The sequence below is a fragment of the Phascolarctos cinereus genome, unplaced genomic scaffold (genome assembly GCF_003287225.1).
Source record: "Phascolarctos cinereus isolate Bilbo 61053 unplaced genomic scaffold, phaCin_HiC Scaffold_4;HRSCAF=312, whole genome shotgun sequence".
In the NCBI taxonomy this organism is placed as follows: domain Eukaryota; kingdom Metazoa; phylum Chordata; class Mammalia; order Diprotodontia; family Phascolarctidae; genus Phascolarctos; species Phascolarctos cinereus.
Genome location: NW_027555847.1, coordinates 464,662,952 through 464,680,387, shown reverse-complemented (window position 1 = coordinate 464,680,387; position 17,436 = coordinate 464,662,952). Strand labels below are relative to the sequence as shown.

General features: G+C 36.7%; 2 protein-coding genes across 17 annotated transcripts in view; one reads left to right on the top strand and one right to left on the bottom strand.

Annotated features, from left to right (window-relative positions):
* CSPP1 (centrosome and spindle pole associated protein 1) overlaps positions 1-6,042 on the top strand; it is a 141,288-nt gene extending 135,246 nt beyond the window's left edge. For 13 of the 15 annotated variants that reach the window (XM_078153368.1, XM_078153367.1, XM_078153373.1 and 10 more), the window contains 2 exons: positions 1,715-1,853; positions 5,008-6,042. In XM_078153368.1, the coding sequence (XP_078009494.1) occupies positions 1,715-1,853; positions 5,008-5,237 (369 nt within the window). In that variant the 3' untranslated portion in view covers positions 5,238-6,042. Of the gene's footprint in view, positions 1-1,714; positions 1,854-3,394; positions 3,518-5,007 lie in introns of all 15 variants that reach the window. The other 2 variants (XR_013486215.1, XM_078153374.1) reach the window with 2 other exon arrangements.
* Positions 6,043-7,002: 960 nt separating this feature from the next.
* The window catches only part of ARFGEF1 (ARF guanine nucleotide exchange factor 1), a 157,921-nt gene continuing 147,487 nt past the window's right edge, over positions 7,003-17,436 (bottom strand). Inside the window, exons 37-40 of one of the 2 annotated variants that reach the window (XM_021002051.2) lie at positions 13,164-13,302; positions 10,873-10,990; positions 8,765-8,931; positions 7,003-7,303 (exon numbers count right to left, since the gene is read on the bottom strand). In XM_021002051.2, the coding sequence (XP_020857710.1) occupies positions 8,767-8,931; positions 10,873-10,990; positions 13,164-13,302 (422 nt within the window). In that variant the 3' untranslated portion in view covers positions 7,003-7,303; positions 8,765-8,766. Of the gene's footprint in view, positions 7,304-7,415; positions 8,932-10,872; positions 10,991-13,163; positions 13,303-17,436 lie in introns of those variants that run through there. The other variant, XM_021002050.2, reaches the window with a different exon arrangement.

Here is a 17,436-nt window from a genome sequence, read left to right as displayed (position 1 = left end):
CATTTTCTCTGGGTATAACTCTGTCTCTTTGCTTTGGAGTTAATCTTTCTTTTCTTCTTTAACTTCTTCTCTGTTGTCATTGTGTCATTTTCAGTCTTGTCATGACCCTTTTTGGGGTTTTCTTGGCAAAGATACTGGAGTGGTTTGCCATTTCCTTCTCCAGCTTATTTTACAGACAAGGAAACTGAGGCAAACAGCGTTATGTGACTTGCCCAGGGTCACACAGCTAGTAAGTGTCTGAGGCTGGATTTGAACTCAAGTATTCCCGACTCCAGGCTCTGCACTCTATTCACTGTGCCACCTAGTTGCCCAACTTCTTTGTTGCTGGATACCATATTTTGGTAGTGATGTGGTCATAACTCTGGATTAGGAAGATACTGTGTTAGCTCTCTGAAGGATTAAGTGGAACAGGATGAGACCATCAACAACAAGCAATTATTAAGCACCTACTATGTACTAGGCTTTAGGGATGCTAATACAAAGAATAAAATAACGTTTATTCTTAAGAGAGTTTACATCCTATTGAGGAAGACAGTATGTACACATCTAAGTTAATATAGAATATATGCAAATATATAGTAGTTAAAATCAAGGTAGTTTGGTACAGAAGGCTATAGTTGTGGAGATCAGGAAAGGCTTCATGAAGAAAATAGTCCTTGAGCTCTGTCTCACTTGAGAGGGATACCATGGGGTGAAGGTGAGCAGTGAGTGCATTCAGTGTCACATGGTGAGGAAGAGAGAAGAGGCCGGTTTGGCCAGACAGATCATAGGTGTGGGCAGAGAAATAATGTCTAATGAGACTGGAGAGGTGGTCTGGGACCAGGTTTTGAAGGGCTTTAAAAACCAAACAGAAGTTTATATTTTAACCTACAGGAACCAATGGAGTTTTAAGCTGGGGTAGTGACATTATCAGATCTACATGTAGAAGACAGACTGCAGGGGGAAGGGACTGAGGCAGCGAGGCCAGTTAGGCTGGTGCAGTAATCTTGGAGAGAAGAGAGGTGCTGACTTCCTGACCATGAGTGTTAATTGTGCAAGCAGAGAGAAGAGGTTAAATGTGAGACATGAGGTACAGTGGAAATGGCAAGATAGGGCCATCGGGTATATTGTGGCAGGAGACAGGGAATAAGCTGTAAAGATTACAAGCCTGAGACTGGGAGAACAGTACTGTCTCCAACAGAAATAGCAGGTTTGGAACAAGAGTGAGTTTGGGGGGAACATATGATAATTTAACTTTTGAACATGTTGAATTTGAGCTGACTCTGAAACATCCATTTAAAAATGTTCATGATGCAATTGGTGATGTAGAACTGAAGGTCAGGGAAGACTAAGAAATTAGGAAGCTGGGAAGAAGATGAGTTCAGTTTTGTACATGCCAAGTTTCAGGTGCCAGTGAGACATCCAGTGATTATGAGCAGCAGGCAATGGGAGATGTGGGACCAGAGGCTCATGGGAAAGATTGAGACTGGAGATATATAATCATCTACATAGAAGAAATCTGCGTAGCCGTGTGAGATCACCAAGGGAGAGTTATAGAGAAGAGAATGTGGCTTTAGAGTTTTGGGGAACCCACATTTAGAAGACAGGAGGGATAAATTGTATGACCCATAACCATAACAAACCTAATTTTAAGGTTGTAGAGTGCTCTGTACATAGCTCTGGCATTTCAGAAATTCAGTTCAACAAATATTTAAGTTCTGTCCTCTAACTGCAGGATAATTTTCATCCTACTGTGCAACCTGATGGTTTCTCCTTAAAGTCAGTATCCAGTATAAATGTTGACCAGCTTAGAATTAGAAATGAAGAACGGATGCGAAGACTAAATGAGCTTCAAAAAAAACCTATTGATACAGGTAAAGAACCATATTTTAAGGACTACTGTGTGTTCTTGGAGAAGTGGCTACTTTGAACACATTTCTTGATGACAGGCTATATACAGCTTCTGGAATTTCCAGTACTGTGCCTTGGGACCTACGAATAGCAGCAGTGATCTAACAGAACTGAAGTTGTCAGGGGCATGTCAGCTTTTCCAGTGAATAGGACCTGTTAGGAATCTTCCTAATAATGGGGGGTTTAGGGGGAATGACCCTCTGCTGATTCTCCAATGCCTTATCATGGCAAAGAGATGATACTGGATTTTCAGAGGCTATGACAGTAAAGCATAAACTTTGACAAGGTCTGAAATTCAGGCCCAGTGAATTTTTTTTTTAATTGAAAACCAACCTAATAAAGCTCAGAAAAGCTCATCACCATCAGGTTGGCTGCCAGGTGGTGGATTTTTTTTTTTTAAAGCCATGGTAACTCCTGAAAACCATTAATCACAGGTTGCTTTGGGATGCTCATTCATGCTCTTAGCAACAACCTTTGTGGCATTATAGTAGAGAGGAAGCTAAGTTTAATAAAATGTGAATTTTTAAAAATTGAATAAGGAGATGGCCAAAAATTGTTTTTAATCATTAAAACATTTGATTAGTATTATTGGCTAAGTTGTGATTTCATAGAAATCATTTCAACCTATTAATGTTTGCTTTTTGCGTTTTAGAAAAAAGAAAAATATGAAAATAGGTTAAGATGATCGTATTAGAATTGTTTCCTTTTGTAGGCTAAATAAATGATACTAAATCATTATAGTATTACAAACCCTATTGGCCAAACCCATGGCAGTAATTTCTTGGTGAAATCTGGTGATGTGCAGTGTTTTAAAAGTACTGCCACTTTCCACAAAGCATGACATATGCCCCGTTCCATCTAATGTACAATTAGAATATTCCTGAAATCATCCTCAGCACTGAGAAAGTATATATTTGTTTTAGTTGCTTTGCCAGCCATGTGTTTCTGTTTTCCTTCTCTAACTATTAAGTGAGACAGTGTTGTCAATAAGTTGTATCACATTATTAATTCTTCCAGATAATAAACCCACATAATGGACAAACTTTGTTGGGTCTGTTATTATATACTTTTTATCTCAGCATGTCCTTTGATTTATACTTGTACCCATAACTTAATACCTGTTATTAATTTATTCTGGATTTGAATTTAAAGTTTATCAGAATGTAACAAGGACTTTCTTTCAAATACATTTCTTTGTTATCTAGCTTGAGAATGAATGTATTAATTCCCGATAATCTCTAAGCTAGGGGTTTTTCATGGAGAGGGGAAGAGTTATGTGAACTTTTAAAAATTATTTTGACAACTGGCCAGAAGGGGTCCATGACACAAAAAAGGTTGAAAACCCCTACTCTAGGCAGTAGAATGTTCACTAATTTTTGTTGGTTAATTTCCCCATTGGTAGGATGAATTTTAATATATGCTCTTCTTTAGATGCTAAGAAATTTAGTAATAACCAGTTACTGAGGTGTTTTTTTTTAAAATTTAATATTGTCCTTTCAAACAGGAGCTTTTGGGTATGATCTGGATTGATTGCTCATTAAGTTGTTTTCACGTGTCCCTTTGCTGTGCCAGTCCTTCACAGACCAGGAGATGTAATTTAAAAAAGAAATGAAATTTCCATCACAGGGTAGGAAGACAGATTTTCATACAATTATATCTAATAATAAGTAAGCCATTAAAAATATAGGTGTAGATGTACTGTTCAAATAAACTAAAATCCTGTAGGAGAGAGAATTAGAATAGACACTGTTTGATTTCTTATTTTTGGTCAAAGGTAGTTCCTTCCAAACAGCGTTTCAGTAATTCACCACCTTCTGTGTAAATTGCCCTTCAGTTCCCTCCCTGAAAATAATTTATGTTTTCATAGGCCTTAAAATTTACACTCGACACACTAATTTATTCAGGGCTTCCAGAAAACCTGCCAGGTGAGTACTACAAGTAATTGACCCTTATTTTACAAATGCAAAAACTGAGGCACAGTGAGGTTCAATTACTTGCCCATGGTCTCATAACTAGTGTCAGGAGTGTGCTTGAATTCAGACTTCCCCTTACTCCAAGTCCAGCGCTGTACTACTCACTAAATTTTCATTCCATATGGAAAATAAAAATTGAAATTTTGTTTCTGATTGAATTTACCCATGTTATGTTAATGGGGAAAGTTGTTTTCCATTATCTTCACCACTTTTTTTTAGAAACTGAAAAAAGGAAGAAACCTGAACATGTAAGTAATTGGTTTCACAGAGATTACCCTTGTATGAGGTATTGATAAAGGGTATTGAAATTATTTTTACACAAATATTTTTAAGTTAATGTATACATCAGCACTAACCCAGAAATATGGATCTCTGTCTATCATAGCTTTTATGATATCCCAGGTTTTCCATATCAGGAGCTCTTTTTCAGAATGTTGATGACTGTATTAATATTGGCCTAATTAAGGCTCTGAGCTTGCTTGAGGAAAGAACTTCTAAAAGTCAGCATATGCTGATTAAGTAAACAAAAATTAATTTTTTGATCTTTGAAAATACTCTTCCTCTTCCACTGTCACGCAGTTATAAGGCTGATTTTTCAACAAAATATTTGACTTGCTCAATTCAGTTCCCGTTTTAGAAATGATTTATGTTAGCGTGGTTTATTCTTTTTGTCCTAAAATATCTTGACGTGTTTTCTCATAGGCAAAATTGATCCTCTTAAGTAAAAGGAGCTTCAAGATGCCTTTGCTATTTCTAAAATTTCTTTTAGCCCTACTATGATTTTTGGGCCTATGCTAGAGATCTTGAAAGGGAGCGTGTGAGAAGTAAAATGAAGCATTAGGGATCATTACAAATATCTGAATTACTGAACTGTCAATTATCAGCATGCCACATGACTTGTTTTTTGAGAAAAAAAAAGGATAATTTGGGCCATACCAGTTCACTTTTGATGGCTCTGTCTGTATTCTACTATATCAATAAACAGTGAATTTTTCTCACAAGGGCAGGTCCTTGGTTTTTAATCATTTAATTTTGTAATTTAACAGCTGTTAAATTCTTATGTTCTACATACACTAAATTAGTTTATGTCTCCATATTATGCAAAGCAGGAAAATGTGAGCCTCCTGTTTCTCTTTTCCTCCAGATGATGAAGTTTCTCTGGTTGATCCAGATGACATTCTTAAGCACTTTACGTCCCAGGGTGGTGAAAGAAGACCCAGTTCCGTAGAAACTGTAGCCACAGAGCCTTGGCTTCGACCGGGAACATCAGAGACTCTGAAAAGGTTCGTGGTTGAGCAGTTGAACAGAGAGCAGCGTTCCTCTGAAAATCCATTACCTTTTAACTGGCAGGGCCTTTCTACAGCACATGGTTAAAAATAAATCTAGACTGGAACCAGTTGTGCCTTTCAAGGTAAAAGGAATGTTAATCTACTGAACTTTTTGTATTGTGGGCCTTATTCCCCACCCCTAAAATCCCCCCTCATGTGGATGGACAATTTTTAACCTGTAAAATACCATACTAAATGTGTACATATGTATTTTTTCCATTTTTTTTGTTGCTTTCATGTGTTCCATGAAATTGTACAGGATGTTATGTTTTTTTTTAAAGCCACCATTACTGTTAGTTATATAATGCATAAAGTATGGAATTATTTTCTACACATTTTGCCATAAATTATAGTAGTAATGAAAAGTTCTTGTAACTGACTACCATATGTGCATTATCTTTATTCTGCCTGTTACTAGGATGAAGTGAATAAAATTTTAAAGTGTCTTAATACATGTAAAACTTGAAGACCCTTTGGTCGTGTGTCTATAAATGCACAACTTTGCTAGTGTCATCAATATTCAAAATCATCTTTTAGCAAATATTCCAGCATGCTGTGGTAGCTTTGAACATTCCCCTTACCAGCTACTATTATTTAAATATGGAAGCAAAGATGCTTTTTAGTTCTGCATCATTTTATAGCTGCTGACTCATTTTGTAAGTAAATGATGGGGGCCATAATTGATTTTGATTTTATTCCAATCAGTTGTGTACTAAAATGAGAATTACATCTTTTTTTTTCTGCCTCTGTTGTATTTTTGGTGCCAGTGAAGGCATTGTCTTAAGTTAATGTCTAATTTATGGTATGATTTAACTACTTGTTAATGGAAATAAAGTTTTATTTTATTATCAGTGCTGTTCTGTAGAAAATGTAATTTTACAATTAAAAATTATAATCCTTGCAGTAAACTAGCCAATTATTCTAATGAGATCCTAGGATTCTGAGTTGAAAAGAAAGTGGTGTGTAGTTAGTTTTCAAAATTGAAATAACTAGAAACTTTCTAGGGTGCTATGAAATTAGGGGTTCAAACTGGTGCTTTAAGTTGATTGTCCATTTTCTGTTTCATCAATATGAGACAAATTGAACTTGGATTTGCCATCCCATTGTATTCCATCCTTTTTGGGTCATGCCCCGGAAAAACCATTTGACAACCAGCTCTTATTGTTTCCACAACTATTATTCTGGTTAAATTTTCCAACATTGGCAATGAATTGATCGACTGACAATGGCAAACTATAGCTAGCCTTCAAAGAATATTAATTTAAAATGGGAGGTGACATAATGCTTCTCTGACTGGCATTTAGAATGCCAGTCTAAGCCATCCTCATAACCAATTTGGGCTTTCTGAGCAAGGGCCACGATTGTTTGGAAGAAAAGCCTATATCCTAGTCCTTTTGTATCCACTGCACACATTGTCAGTTTAAACAAAGTATCCTCAAAGCAATATCCTACTGTGACTGAAGAGGAAAAGGAATTCTGTCATCTAACAATTTTGTGTAAGCATAAATTCATCTCCTCTACATCTAAATCCTTGTTTCATGAGAGTCTTCTAAATTAGAATTCTGAAGCTTGCAAAGGACTTTTTATTTGGGATATGTGGCCTTTGGGATCCATATCAAGTAACCAAGTGACCAAAGACCTCACCTCTGATTCACAGTTAAAAAAAGGATATTTAAGTTTTCCTTGGGGGAGGAGGGAGAGCACTGGAAAGACCATCCTCTATCGCATTTTATAAAGACATGGAGTCATAGACAAGGAGGTTGAAGTCCTGCAGTTCTCTGTCCAACTTTGTTATGAACAACTTGAACAAACCCATTTTACACATTTATTTATTTGTTCAACAAATATTTATTGAGCTCCTACAAAGGAATATAATTGAGAATGTTTCTAACACTTGGACCCTGAAGGGAAAAGCACCATGTGAGGAGGTGGTTGCATTACTGATATATATTACCAAGTCTCTGGTAGGCTGTCAGCCTTACTCTGGGTTCTCAGTTGCTCATACACAAAAGAGGTAAAAACAGTTATGACTATCTTTAGTTTGCTGAGTTTAAGCCTTCAGGAGGCACAATGTGGTGAAGGCAGGAGTATGCGGGAGGAGATCCAAAGTACCTAGAGCAAATAAAATGTGTTTTGAACTGGAACTTAAAATAACTATTTTATAGTTCTTGATATGCAGTTAAAAATCAGAGTCAATGAAACAAGTTTCTGTAGATTACACTGGTTTTGATTGCACTGATGAAAGAATTCAAAAACTTTATTGACCTATAACCTGATTAGAATATGCCAGATGAGAACCAATATTGTACAGAAAGTTGTACAGAATTTTTACATAAAAAACTTTACATATCTGTACCATATACATTTTATCCATCTGAAAAAATTTTCTACATCCACTGTTAATACGGAATGCTTGACAATCTTGTCTTTTTTAAGCCATCAGAGCACAATTCACAGTATGAGTACATTTCCAATAAATCTAACCATCCTCACTCAAACCATGCCAGATTTGTTACTTTAATATATTCAACATTAAATTCTGTACACAGAGTGAAATCTACATCAGTACTCCCCCGAAAAAAATAAAAGAAAAAAAATTGTGACAGCAGACACAACCTAGACTTGTTTTTTCAGTGATTCAAGTTCCAGTCCTTGAAGGATCATATTTTTAATGGCTCATGTTTAAAAGCCCTAACACAAGTATGTTACAGGTAGTTATGTCAGTAGTGAGTGATATTATTCTACCTCTGTTTTCGATAAGAGTCAGCAATGGTAACTTCTGGGCTATAATTCCCCTGCCCCCCACCCCAGAATTTTCACTGCACTGGGAAAAAAAAAAGATCCCACAAAACAAAAACAAAACAAATATCAACCCAAACTTCTAGTGCATCTGATAAACAAAATATTATGGGTCTTTAGCAAATGAATAAGAAAATAAAGAAATAAAATAAACGAATGCAGGAAGAATTATATAATGTTTAAGGTTTTATATTACAGACCTGCATCTCTGTACATTTTTTTTTCACAGAAGGATGATTACCAATATCTCAGGTAGCCTGAGTGTGCAAAAATCTTCAGAATAAGAATACCATAGTTGCTAAATATCTTTTACCGTGAGCAATAATTTTCTCTTTTCCCCCCAATTATAAACATTTTACCCTTCAAAAAACAGCTCTCCTGAGTTGTACTTCTTGCAGAAGTTCAAGCCCTTTACATGTATAGTTAGTTCTTTGGGTGAATTTTACTCTTCATACTTGCCATAAACACTTGTGGCTATCCTGCTGTCTAGAACAAAGGAGGGTATCATAGCACATACTGACACACTGTGCTGAAAACAGGCTCTAAGCTCAACATGAGCCCAACAAGACAATCAGAGATAATCCATCAGATAACTGAAAAGGATTAGATGGAGTGTTTGTTGCAAGTCTTGAGTTACAGTTCTACACGCCTGTACCATCAAACCATAGAAACATGCTGCCACACAAAGAAGGCATTTTCTAAACTGGAAACCTTAGCTCCACAGTCCTTTTAAAGAGCTGAAGGATATAAACTCTAACAGAGTAATATTGTTACCATCACTGCTTGCTTGTTCCAAGCTCTTGTTCAGGCGGTTGTGATATCTGAAAAACTACTCCAATACGAAGAAAAAACCTTCGGAGAACAGCTCGAAGTTCAGGAATCAGGTCAAATTGCATAATTTCACACAAGAGAGGGTAGTAGAATGATGCATGAGCTTTAAACTGGGGGGAAAATGATTTTCATATTTAGCATTGCTAGGATTCAAACAGAGTATTATAAATGTATTTGCAAAACTAAAGAGTTTAAGGACTGATAAATCTAGGTGAGAGCTGAAGAATTTACTGAATGTATGACGACAACACAGGTGGTTTTTCTTTTTTAAATTTCTAGTGTTTTGTTGTATTTATTGACTGTAGAGCTAAATTTCAATAGATATTTTTTCTTTTAAAAATCTGTACTTTATAAAATAAATAACTTTATTTTTTCCCTAATAAATTTAATGATTTTCCTCAGTACTCAGTGAAAGTAAGAAAACAAACTGTGGATATATTATAGCTTTTTATACATTCTGTGTATAAGTTGGATCATTTAGGTTTTTCATTAAAGTTTTAAAATATTTTGCCACACTCTTTCTCCATTTGGCCAGGTAAAACATGCAGTGATGAATGCAAAAACCCTTGTTCTCTTAAACTGATCTAGTGTCTACATTTTCTGTCTTCTACATTTCCCTATAAGATTTTCACAGGAATATATGAAATACTTATTTATCCCAAAACACAAAAAAAGTAAAAGTTTTTTTTAAAATCATGTTTTGGGTTTTTTTTGTCCAACAAAATTGTAATTTCATCATTTCAAGGAACTGCTGATATAGAAATTTCCTCTGCCTTTTAGACAACTCACAAATTATATCCTGAGAGAGGTACCCAGAGCACTGGGTACGAACGACTTGCCCACTTACAGAGCTAGCAGGCATCACAGGCAGGACTTTAATCAAGGTCTTCCTAATTACACTCTACTACATCGAACTGCCTTTCTCTTTTTATATTTGGATAAAACACTCTGCCTGTACCTATGCTGTATGTTCCTCAATAGACAAGAGATGCTTCTGTATACCTTGGAGCAGCTCCAGACTTTCACTCTTGAGGTTTCAGCCTGGTTTTCCACTACAGAGGACTGCCTTAAGTGACTGATTGCTTATACTACTGTTCTCCTTGCTGGGGTCTACGTATCTCCAAGGAGCTCACTTCCCATTCTCCTCACTGACTTTATTTAGCAACTGGTCACCTTCTTCCTTTTCACCCCAACCCTTACTGTGCCCTTGGAGACATCAAAATTAAAGCTGAAATACTCTCAAACCCTCAACTTTAGGAATCACAGATGAGAAGCCACATTTTGCCTATAGTTAAGGGCACTTATTTGGATAAGTTTTTAAAAAGTGATTTAAAAAATTTCAAACAAAGCACAGCTGTACACACACACACACACACACACACACACACACACACACACACAGAGGTTGGTTTCTCATCATACTGTGTTTTCATGTTTATGGCTCATAACTCTCCCAATCTGCTTTTAAAAGTTTTAACAATTTCATTGTGAACTTATTAGGGATTGCACTGCATATGGAAACAAAAGATTTCAGCAGAATTTCTAGGATGGCTATTAAGAAGGAGGAAGGATTTCAGGAGCAGCTGGGCCATAGAAAGGGGTGGGTGGGTGAGAGGAGGGCTATGATAAGGCAGGATTGGAGAGTAAAGGCAGAAGAAATGTTAGGTCAGAGGGTATACTAAAAGCACATTAGATAAAGTGAGAGGAATGAGAACAGCAGAAAAGTACTATTCTCCTTTGCCCTCCCTTTTTGTTACCAGCCTATTCTTCCAAAGTTAACCCTTGATTTAAATGGAAAATCATTGACTGCCTGCTACTTTCAAACAAACCTATTTCCTTCCCTGCTATAGCTTACAAATGATTTTCTGTTTTGATATAAACTCATGATAAAACTCCATGAAATCTGATTATATATTATATATTGAACAGCAACAAGCCCACAGAATTTCTTCCTCAAATTCACAATGTTATCAATTTTCATAATTAAAACCAGAACCAAATACTGTTTTTAAGGATAGAACAAAAGAAACATTACTATATCCAATACATACCCTATTGTCACTTATCTTTAGAACCTTAGTTAGGAACAAAAGCAGTAAATTAGTCCAGGCTTCTCGATGACTTTCTGATGTAAGGGTTAGGAAATAACTTAGTGCTTCACTGCAGACACTACAAAACGAGAAGGCATAATTTATTTAAAAAATACACACAGACACAGACACACCCATCCCACAGCAGACTGTAAGCTTCATAAATGCTTGTTGTAGAATTGAATATGAAACCAGGGAAAGGAGAAGAGAGGGGAGAAAGAGAGAACGAAAGAGACAAAGGGAGGGGAGAAGACAGAAGAGGGAAGAAAATTCGACATAGGCCTCACAGCCAGGAGAGCAGTGCCTAACCACACAGAATGTGCTCAATAAATGCTTATTGAATAACTGACTTGAGCTCGAACTTTGCCTCTGACACATAACTGGCTTCATGAGCCTGGACAAGTCGTTTATCCTTTCAAAGCCCAGGTCAACTCTCTAAGATTATAAATTAGAAGATGCTGATCTGCTCTGGCAGACTAAGTTCCTGAAAGGGAGCTCCTGACACCAGTGAAATCGCAGTTTAAAAAAAATAGGATATTGAAATTGAACGTAAGGAGAACAGTATTTTTTTTTAAAACCAATCAATCAATTAATTTTAAACAAGGAGAGCAGTTTGGCTGAACAATTTATAGACAATTTCCATGGAATCCTAAAGATCTGACAGTCAACAAGCATTTATTAAACATCGACCTTATGCCAAGTATTGTGCTAGGTACTAGGTAGAAGTACTGATAAAATCAATGCAGTGATTTTTTGGGCAAGGGAGGGCCCCCGAAGGTGAGGAGGTTGCTCGTCTCAGGTTCCATGGAGAAGTGGCCTTTGGAGTTCACCTCTGAAAGCTCTACCAGGTAGCAATGAGAAGGAGATGGGCATTCCAACTGTGAGCAATGGGGGACCCCCAATGCAAAGGGACCAGTGTGAGACATGGGAGAAACAGCAAGGTGGCCACTTTGGCTGGACCAAAAAATGCATGAATAGGAATACTGTGTCAGGAGCCTGGAAAGGTAGGTTGGCACCAGGTTTGGAAGAGCTTTAATGCCACACAAGAGAATCTATATTTAATTCTAGAGGTAATAAAATATGGAGTCAGTGGAGTTTACTCAGCAAGGGAGTAACATGCTTGCTTTCTGACTAGATACTTGTGTCCATACCATTTATTTTTATTTGCATGCATAGTTTTAATTGTGTTGAATTTTTTTTTGGTATTATTCCCCTTTATCTAGCCAAGATCTCCTCTGTCTCCAAAATCCTGAGTCCAGAAATAAGTGTCCCTCTGGGCCCAAACAGGCCCATATTACCCAGGATTACAGATAATGGACTTTCAGTACCCCTTTTAATGAACCTTGAGCAGGAATAGGAGAAATGAACATTATAATCCTATCCCTCACCCCATTTAACCAAGGAAAAGTGAGGGCATGTCCCTACCAGATGAGAGATGTGACCTTACCTACAAACAAGAAGAAAACAAAGAGGCTATCTTTGGACTCGCTTATTCCTCTTGCTGATCAGATTTATGCTTGATGAGGACGTGGAGCACCCTACCTCCCTTTTCTATGCTTTCCAACCTTCTGAGACCTCAGTTAGCTATAAAGAATATCCTTCAATAAATCCTCCTTGGATAGCTAAATGTTGAGCATGGCTGTCTCTCCTCTTTCCTATCCTGGACGCTGATTTTCCATAAGATCCTTCTTTGTTGCCATGTGTAGGAGTTAAAATAGGTAAGAGAACCTAGAGAAATAGCACTAATTTGCCTTGAAGTGCTTACCATAACTGGGTCAATGCTAAACTTAAAAATTTTTCAGTTCAAGATGAAAAACAGTAAAAAGTCTGTTATACAGAGTTACTGCGATTCATTAAGTAACTTCTGAGTGAACAAGATGGGGGTTTCTTACTTTAAAATCTGCTATTCCCTTTGGTTTATTTAAATAACAGAGGCATTCTCTCTACAAGTAAACACTGAAACTAATGCAACAAGAACAGTTTTAAGATGAAATTTTCCTATCTGGCCTGAATTTAAAATTTCTGAGTAAAGACTTTTAACAGTCTTATTGAAGATAAGCAGTGAAATAATTAAACATTTTTCATAAATGCATGTTACAGGCAGATTTTCAACACTAAACCTATTCCCTGTACAGATGGAGATGGAGAGAAAATTATTATAAAATCTAATTACTGGATATTTTAAAGTGATTTTCATGTTTGCTATATTTCTAAGGAAATTAGAAGACTCATAATTACTACCAGTGTCTTACTTTAAGAGCCTCTGCTGAACTTCTTCCCATGCGCTGGTTCGGCTCTCGTCCATATACATTCGAAAAAGAATTCGTAATCCACATGCTAGACTACTGGTCTCTTGTTTGAGAAGATTGGGCTTAGATTTCCCTTTGAAACCTGCAGGAAAGGAAAGATTGCAAGTGTCAACTGACTTTAACAGAAAGATTTTCATTCACTAGTTTCTATAGGTCTACTTCAAAGTCTAGAGCAACTTTAGGCCCAGCAAGTTTTGTAACTGGAGGAGAACAGACAAGCACAAGTGGCTTTCAGCTGTACTAAAACAAAATGACAAACTGGCCGGCCCCCCAGTGCAGTGAGAGCAGTAGAAAGCTATGAGAGGGTGCTGTCTCTTGCAGACAGGCTCTTATGAAAAGGCCCTTCCATCTCAGGTATGCTTGCATCCTTCATTTTATTCTATACTACCTTCTGAAATTCTACCACAGAATTTCAAACCACTTTTAAAAAACAAATGGCTCAAGGATGGTCACAGGTCATTCCCACTTCTGTATGAATTCACTATGACTGCTTCTAGGAACGTCCTTTGCCATTCCAAGAAGGTAAAAAGCACCTCTCAAGATAGACCATTAACAAATATTTGTTGAATTAAGATGAACATCAGCTAGGAAACAGAATTGGGGGTGGGAGGAGAGAGGCAGAAAGATAATAAAGTAGATACAAGGTACCATTGGAGGAGAGAAGCCACTAGCAGTTTGAGAGGACAAATAAGGCCCTATGCAAATGGTGGTATTTACGCTGAATCTGGAAAGGAATGAGGGATTCCAAAAGGTAAAGAAGAGGTCAACAGGAGAAAACACATCAGCTACTAGGGAACAGTCACTACAGAAGTACATTTATGGAAGATAGAGGGCAGTGTCTGAGGACTCTATGTGACTTGACAGACAAGTCTTCTGAGAATTTCAGCTCTGGCTGAAAAATCCAATCTGAGATTAGCTTCTTTGAATTTAGTTCAGCTGGTCCTTTGGAGAAAGAGACACAATCTGTTTGTCACCAGGACCTACCTGATTGCCTTCTGCAAACAGAAGCACCACCCAGAGCTTATGTTTCTACGTCATATTTGTGTTACCAAAGCAAATCAAAGGACTTAATGGAGACAAGAGAAAAACAGCTAGGTGGTCTGGAGTCAGGAAGACTCATCTTCCTGAGGTCAAATCCAGCCCCACACACTTAGTAGCTATGTGACCCTGGGCAAGTCACTTAACCCTGTTTGCCCCAGTTTTCTCATCTGTAAAATGAGCTGCAGAAGGAAATGGCAAATCACTCTCAAATGGAGTTACAAAGAGTTGGATACAACTAACACAACTACAAGAGATAACATAATTCTGATTAGTGCCAACTCCGCTCCACTGGGCAAATGTTATTCAAAAGGAAACCATCTTTTAAAAAGAAGACAGACTCATTCTTTCTTGGCATGGTTTACTTATAGGTCCTTAAGTAGTAAAGGATTTCTGTGACATGGGAGGAACAAATTTTTTTTTTAAATAGTAACTTCTTATAATGAATTCACATTACAAAGTGACTAGGTTCACAGAAATAGCAGAAAGTACAAAAATTATTTGTATTTTGTAGGGCCAGAAGATTTCCCTTCCTAATTATGTTTTTCATACTGAGAGTTGTTTGCATTTCCTGTGTGTGCACATAATGGGTAGCTGTGAATGTGTTTCATATAAAATAGCATCTAAACAGGTGAGGAAGACACTAAAATGTTAGAACATATTGTTGAAGTTATTACTACCAAAAAAAGGCAACTGAGAAAATATGCATATTTCTAAAGAGCTTCTTGTACACAATATGGTTACAATTGGCTTTCTAATCTATTTTGATATCCTTTTCCATTTTATGGGTGTTTACTTCATCCACAATTATGATCACTGAATTGTGTATTTCCCTCCATACTGGCCTCATATGTTTTTCCCCCTTTGATGCCTACCTCTCTCTTTCCATATAAGGTGATGATAGAAGTATGCTTAACCCTAGTCTCTCTCTCTCTCTCTCACACACACACACACACACCAATCTGTTTCCATTCCTCTGCTCTTTTTTCTTCCCTTGGCCCACCAGCATTGCATAATTTTATTCTTTCCTTCAGGATCCATCATGTGATCCCTGGGAGTTTTAATTTTTTTTTTAATGACTCAGATCCTACCCTGCCTCAATGCTCCAGACCCCCAACATATCCTTATCTGTTTCACTGGTGAGTTGAAGGTGTTTCTACACCAAACTCTTGTGGGTATCTGTGCGTTTGTGTGCATGTGTATAAACTCAGACAAGTTCAGATGAGCAGTCTCATTTCCCCTGCTCCTTCCTCTATCTGTATATACTCATCTCCCACATCTTGATTATATTACACAGTAAATTCTCTCCCCTTTTTTCCTAATACATTCCCTGTTTCCTTCTTTTTTTCCCTTAAGACCATCAAAACAGAACAAAAACCACCCTCTGTCATAACTGTATTCTCTTAATGACTATTAAAGACAGTAAGTTTTCTAAAGGAACACTTGTATCTTCTCTAATTAGAATGTAAATACTTTTTTTTACATTCTTTTCAAACTTTACTTATTTTTAGTTTTCAACACTCATTTTTATAAGATTGAGTTCTAAATCCCCCCCCCCTCCAGACAGCATGCAATCTGATAAGGCTATGCTATACATGTATGATCATATTAAACATATTTCCACATTAGTCATGTTGTGAAAGAAGAATCAGAGCAAAAGGGAAAAATCATGAGAAAGAAAAAACAAAAAACAACAAAAGAAAATGAAAATAGTATGCTTGAATCCACATTCTGACTCCATAGTTCTTTCTCTGGATGTGAATAGCATTCTCCATCATGAGTCTTTTGGAACTGTCTCAGATCCTCGCATGGCTCAGAAGAGGTAAGTCTAACAACTGATGACTGTGTACAACGTTCTCCTGGTTCTGCTTACTTTACTCAGCATCAGTTCATATAAGTCTTTCTAAGTTTTTTCTGAAATCTACCTGCTCATCATTTCTTATACCACAACAGTATTCCATTACACTCATATACCACAACTTGTTCAGCCATTTCCCAATTGATGGGTATCCCCTCAATTTCCAATTCTTTACTACCACAAAAAGACCTGCTATAAATATTTTTGTACATGTGGGTCCTTTTCCATTTTTTATGATCTCTTTGGGATACAGACTTAGTAGTAGTACTGGTGGGTCAAAGGGTATGCCTAGTTTTATAGCCCTTTGGGCATAGTTCCAAATTGCCCTACAGAATGGTTGGATCAGTTCACAACTCTACCAACAGTGCATTAGTGTCCCAATTTTCCCACATCTTCTCCAATATTTATCATTTTCCTATTTTGTCAAGTTAGCCAATCTGATAGGTGTAATGTAGTACCTCAGAGTTGTTTTAGTTTGCATTTCTCTAACCAATAGTGATTTAGAGCATTTTTTCATATGACTATATATAGAGAGCTTTAATTTCTTCTTCTGAAAACTGTCTGTTCATATCCTTTGACCATTTATCAATTGGGGAATGACTTGTATTCTTACAGATTTGACTCAGTTCTCTATATATTTTAGAAATGAGGCCTTTATCAGAGACACTGACTGTAAAAATTGTTTCCCAGCTTTCTGCTTCCCTTCTAATCTTTGTTGCATTGGCTTTGTTTGTGTAAAAATTTTTTATTTAATATAATCAAAATTATCCATTTTACATTTCATAATGTTCTCTATCTCGTTTGGTCATAAATTCTTCCCCTCTCCACAGATCTGACAGTTAAACTATTCCCTGCTCTCCTAATTTGCTTATAGTTTTGCCCTTTATGTCTAAATCATGTATCCATTTTGACCTTAGAATGTAAGTACTTTATCATGACATATCCCTCTCCAAATGCTCAAATGTATTTCTCATTCTAGTTTTTCTCTTGACTGTCTCAAAATCCAGTGCTCAAAGCATGAACAGATAAAAAGAAAATGAAAAGCAATTAACTGTCAGTTGATTTCATTAGCATAAAAGTTGCTTTTTAAGGAGGTTTTTTTTTTCAAGTGAAACATAACAAAGAACTGACAGCAATACAGCACAACAGCACACTTACAAATATGTTTAAATACATGTTTAAGGGATCAAAAGAAAAAAAATGTAGAGTGAATTCATGAAAATGAATTCATTCCTTTTATGGGCTCCAGCTAATACTAGAGAAACATACAATAAGTATTAAAATCAATATGGAAGCAAGTATAAGAAACAATGACATAAT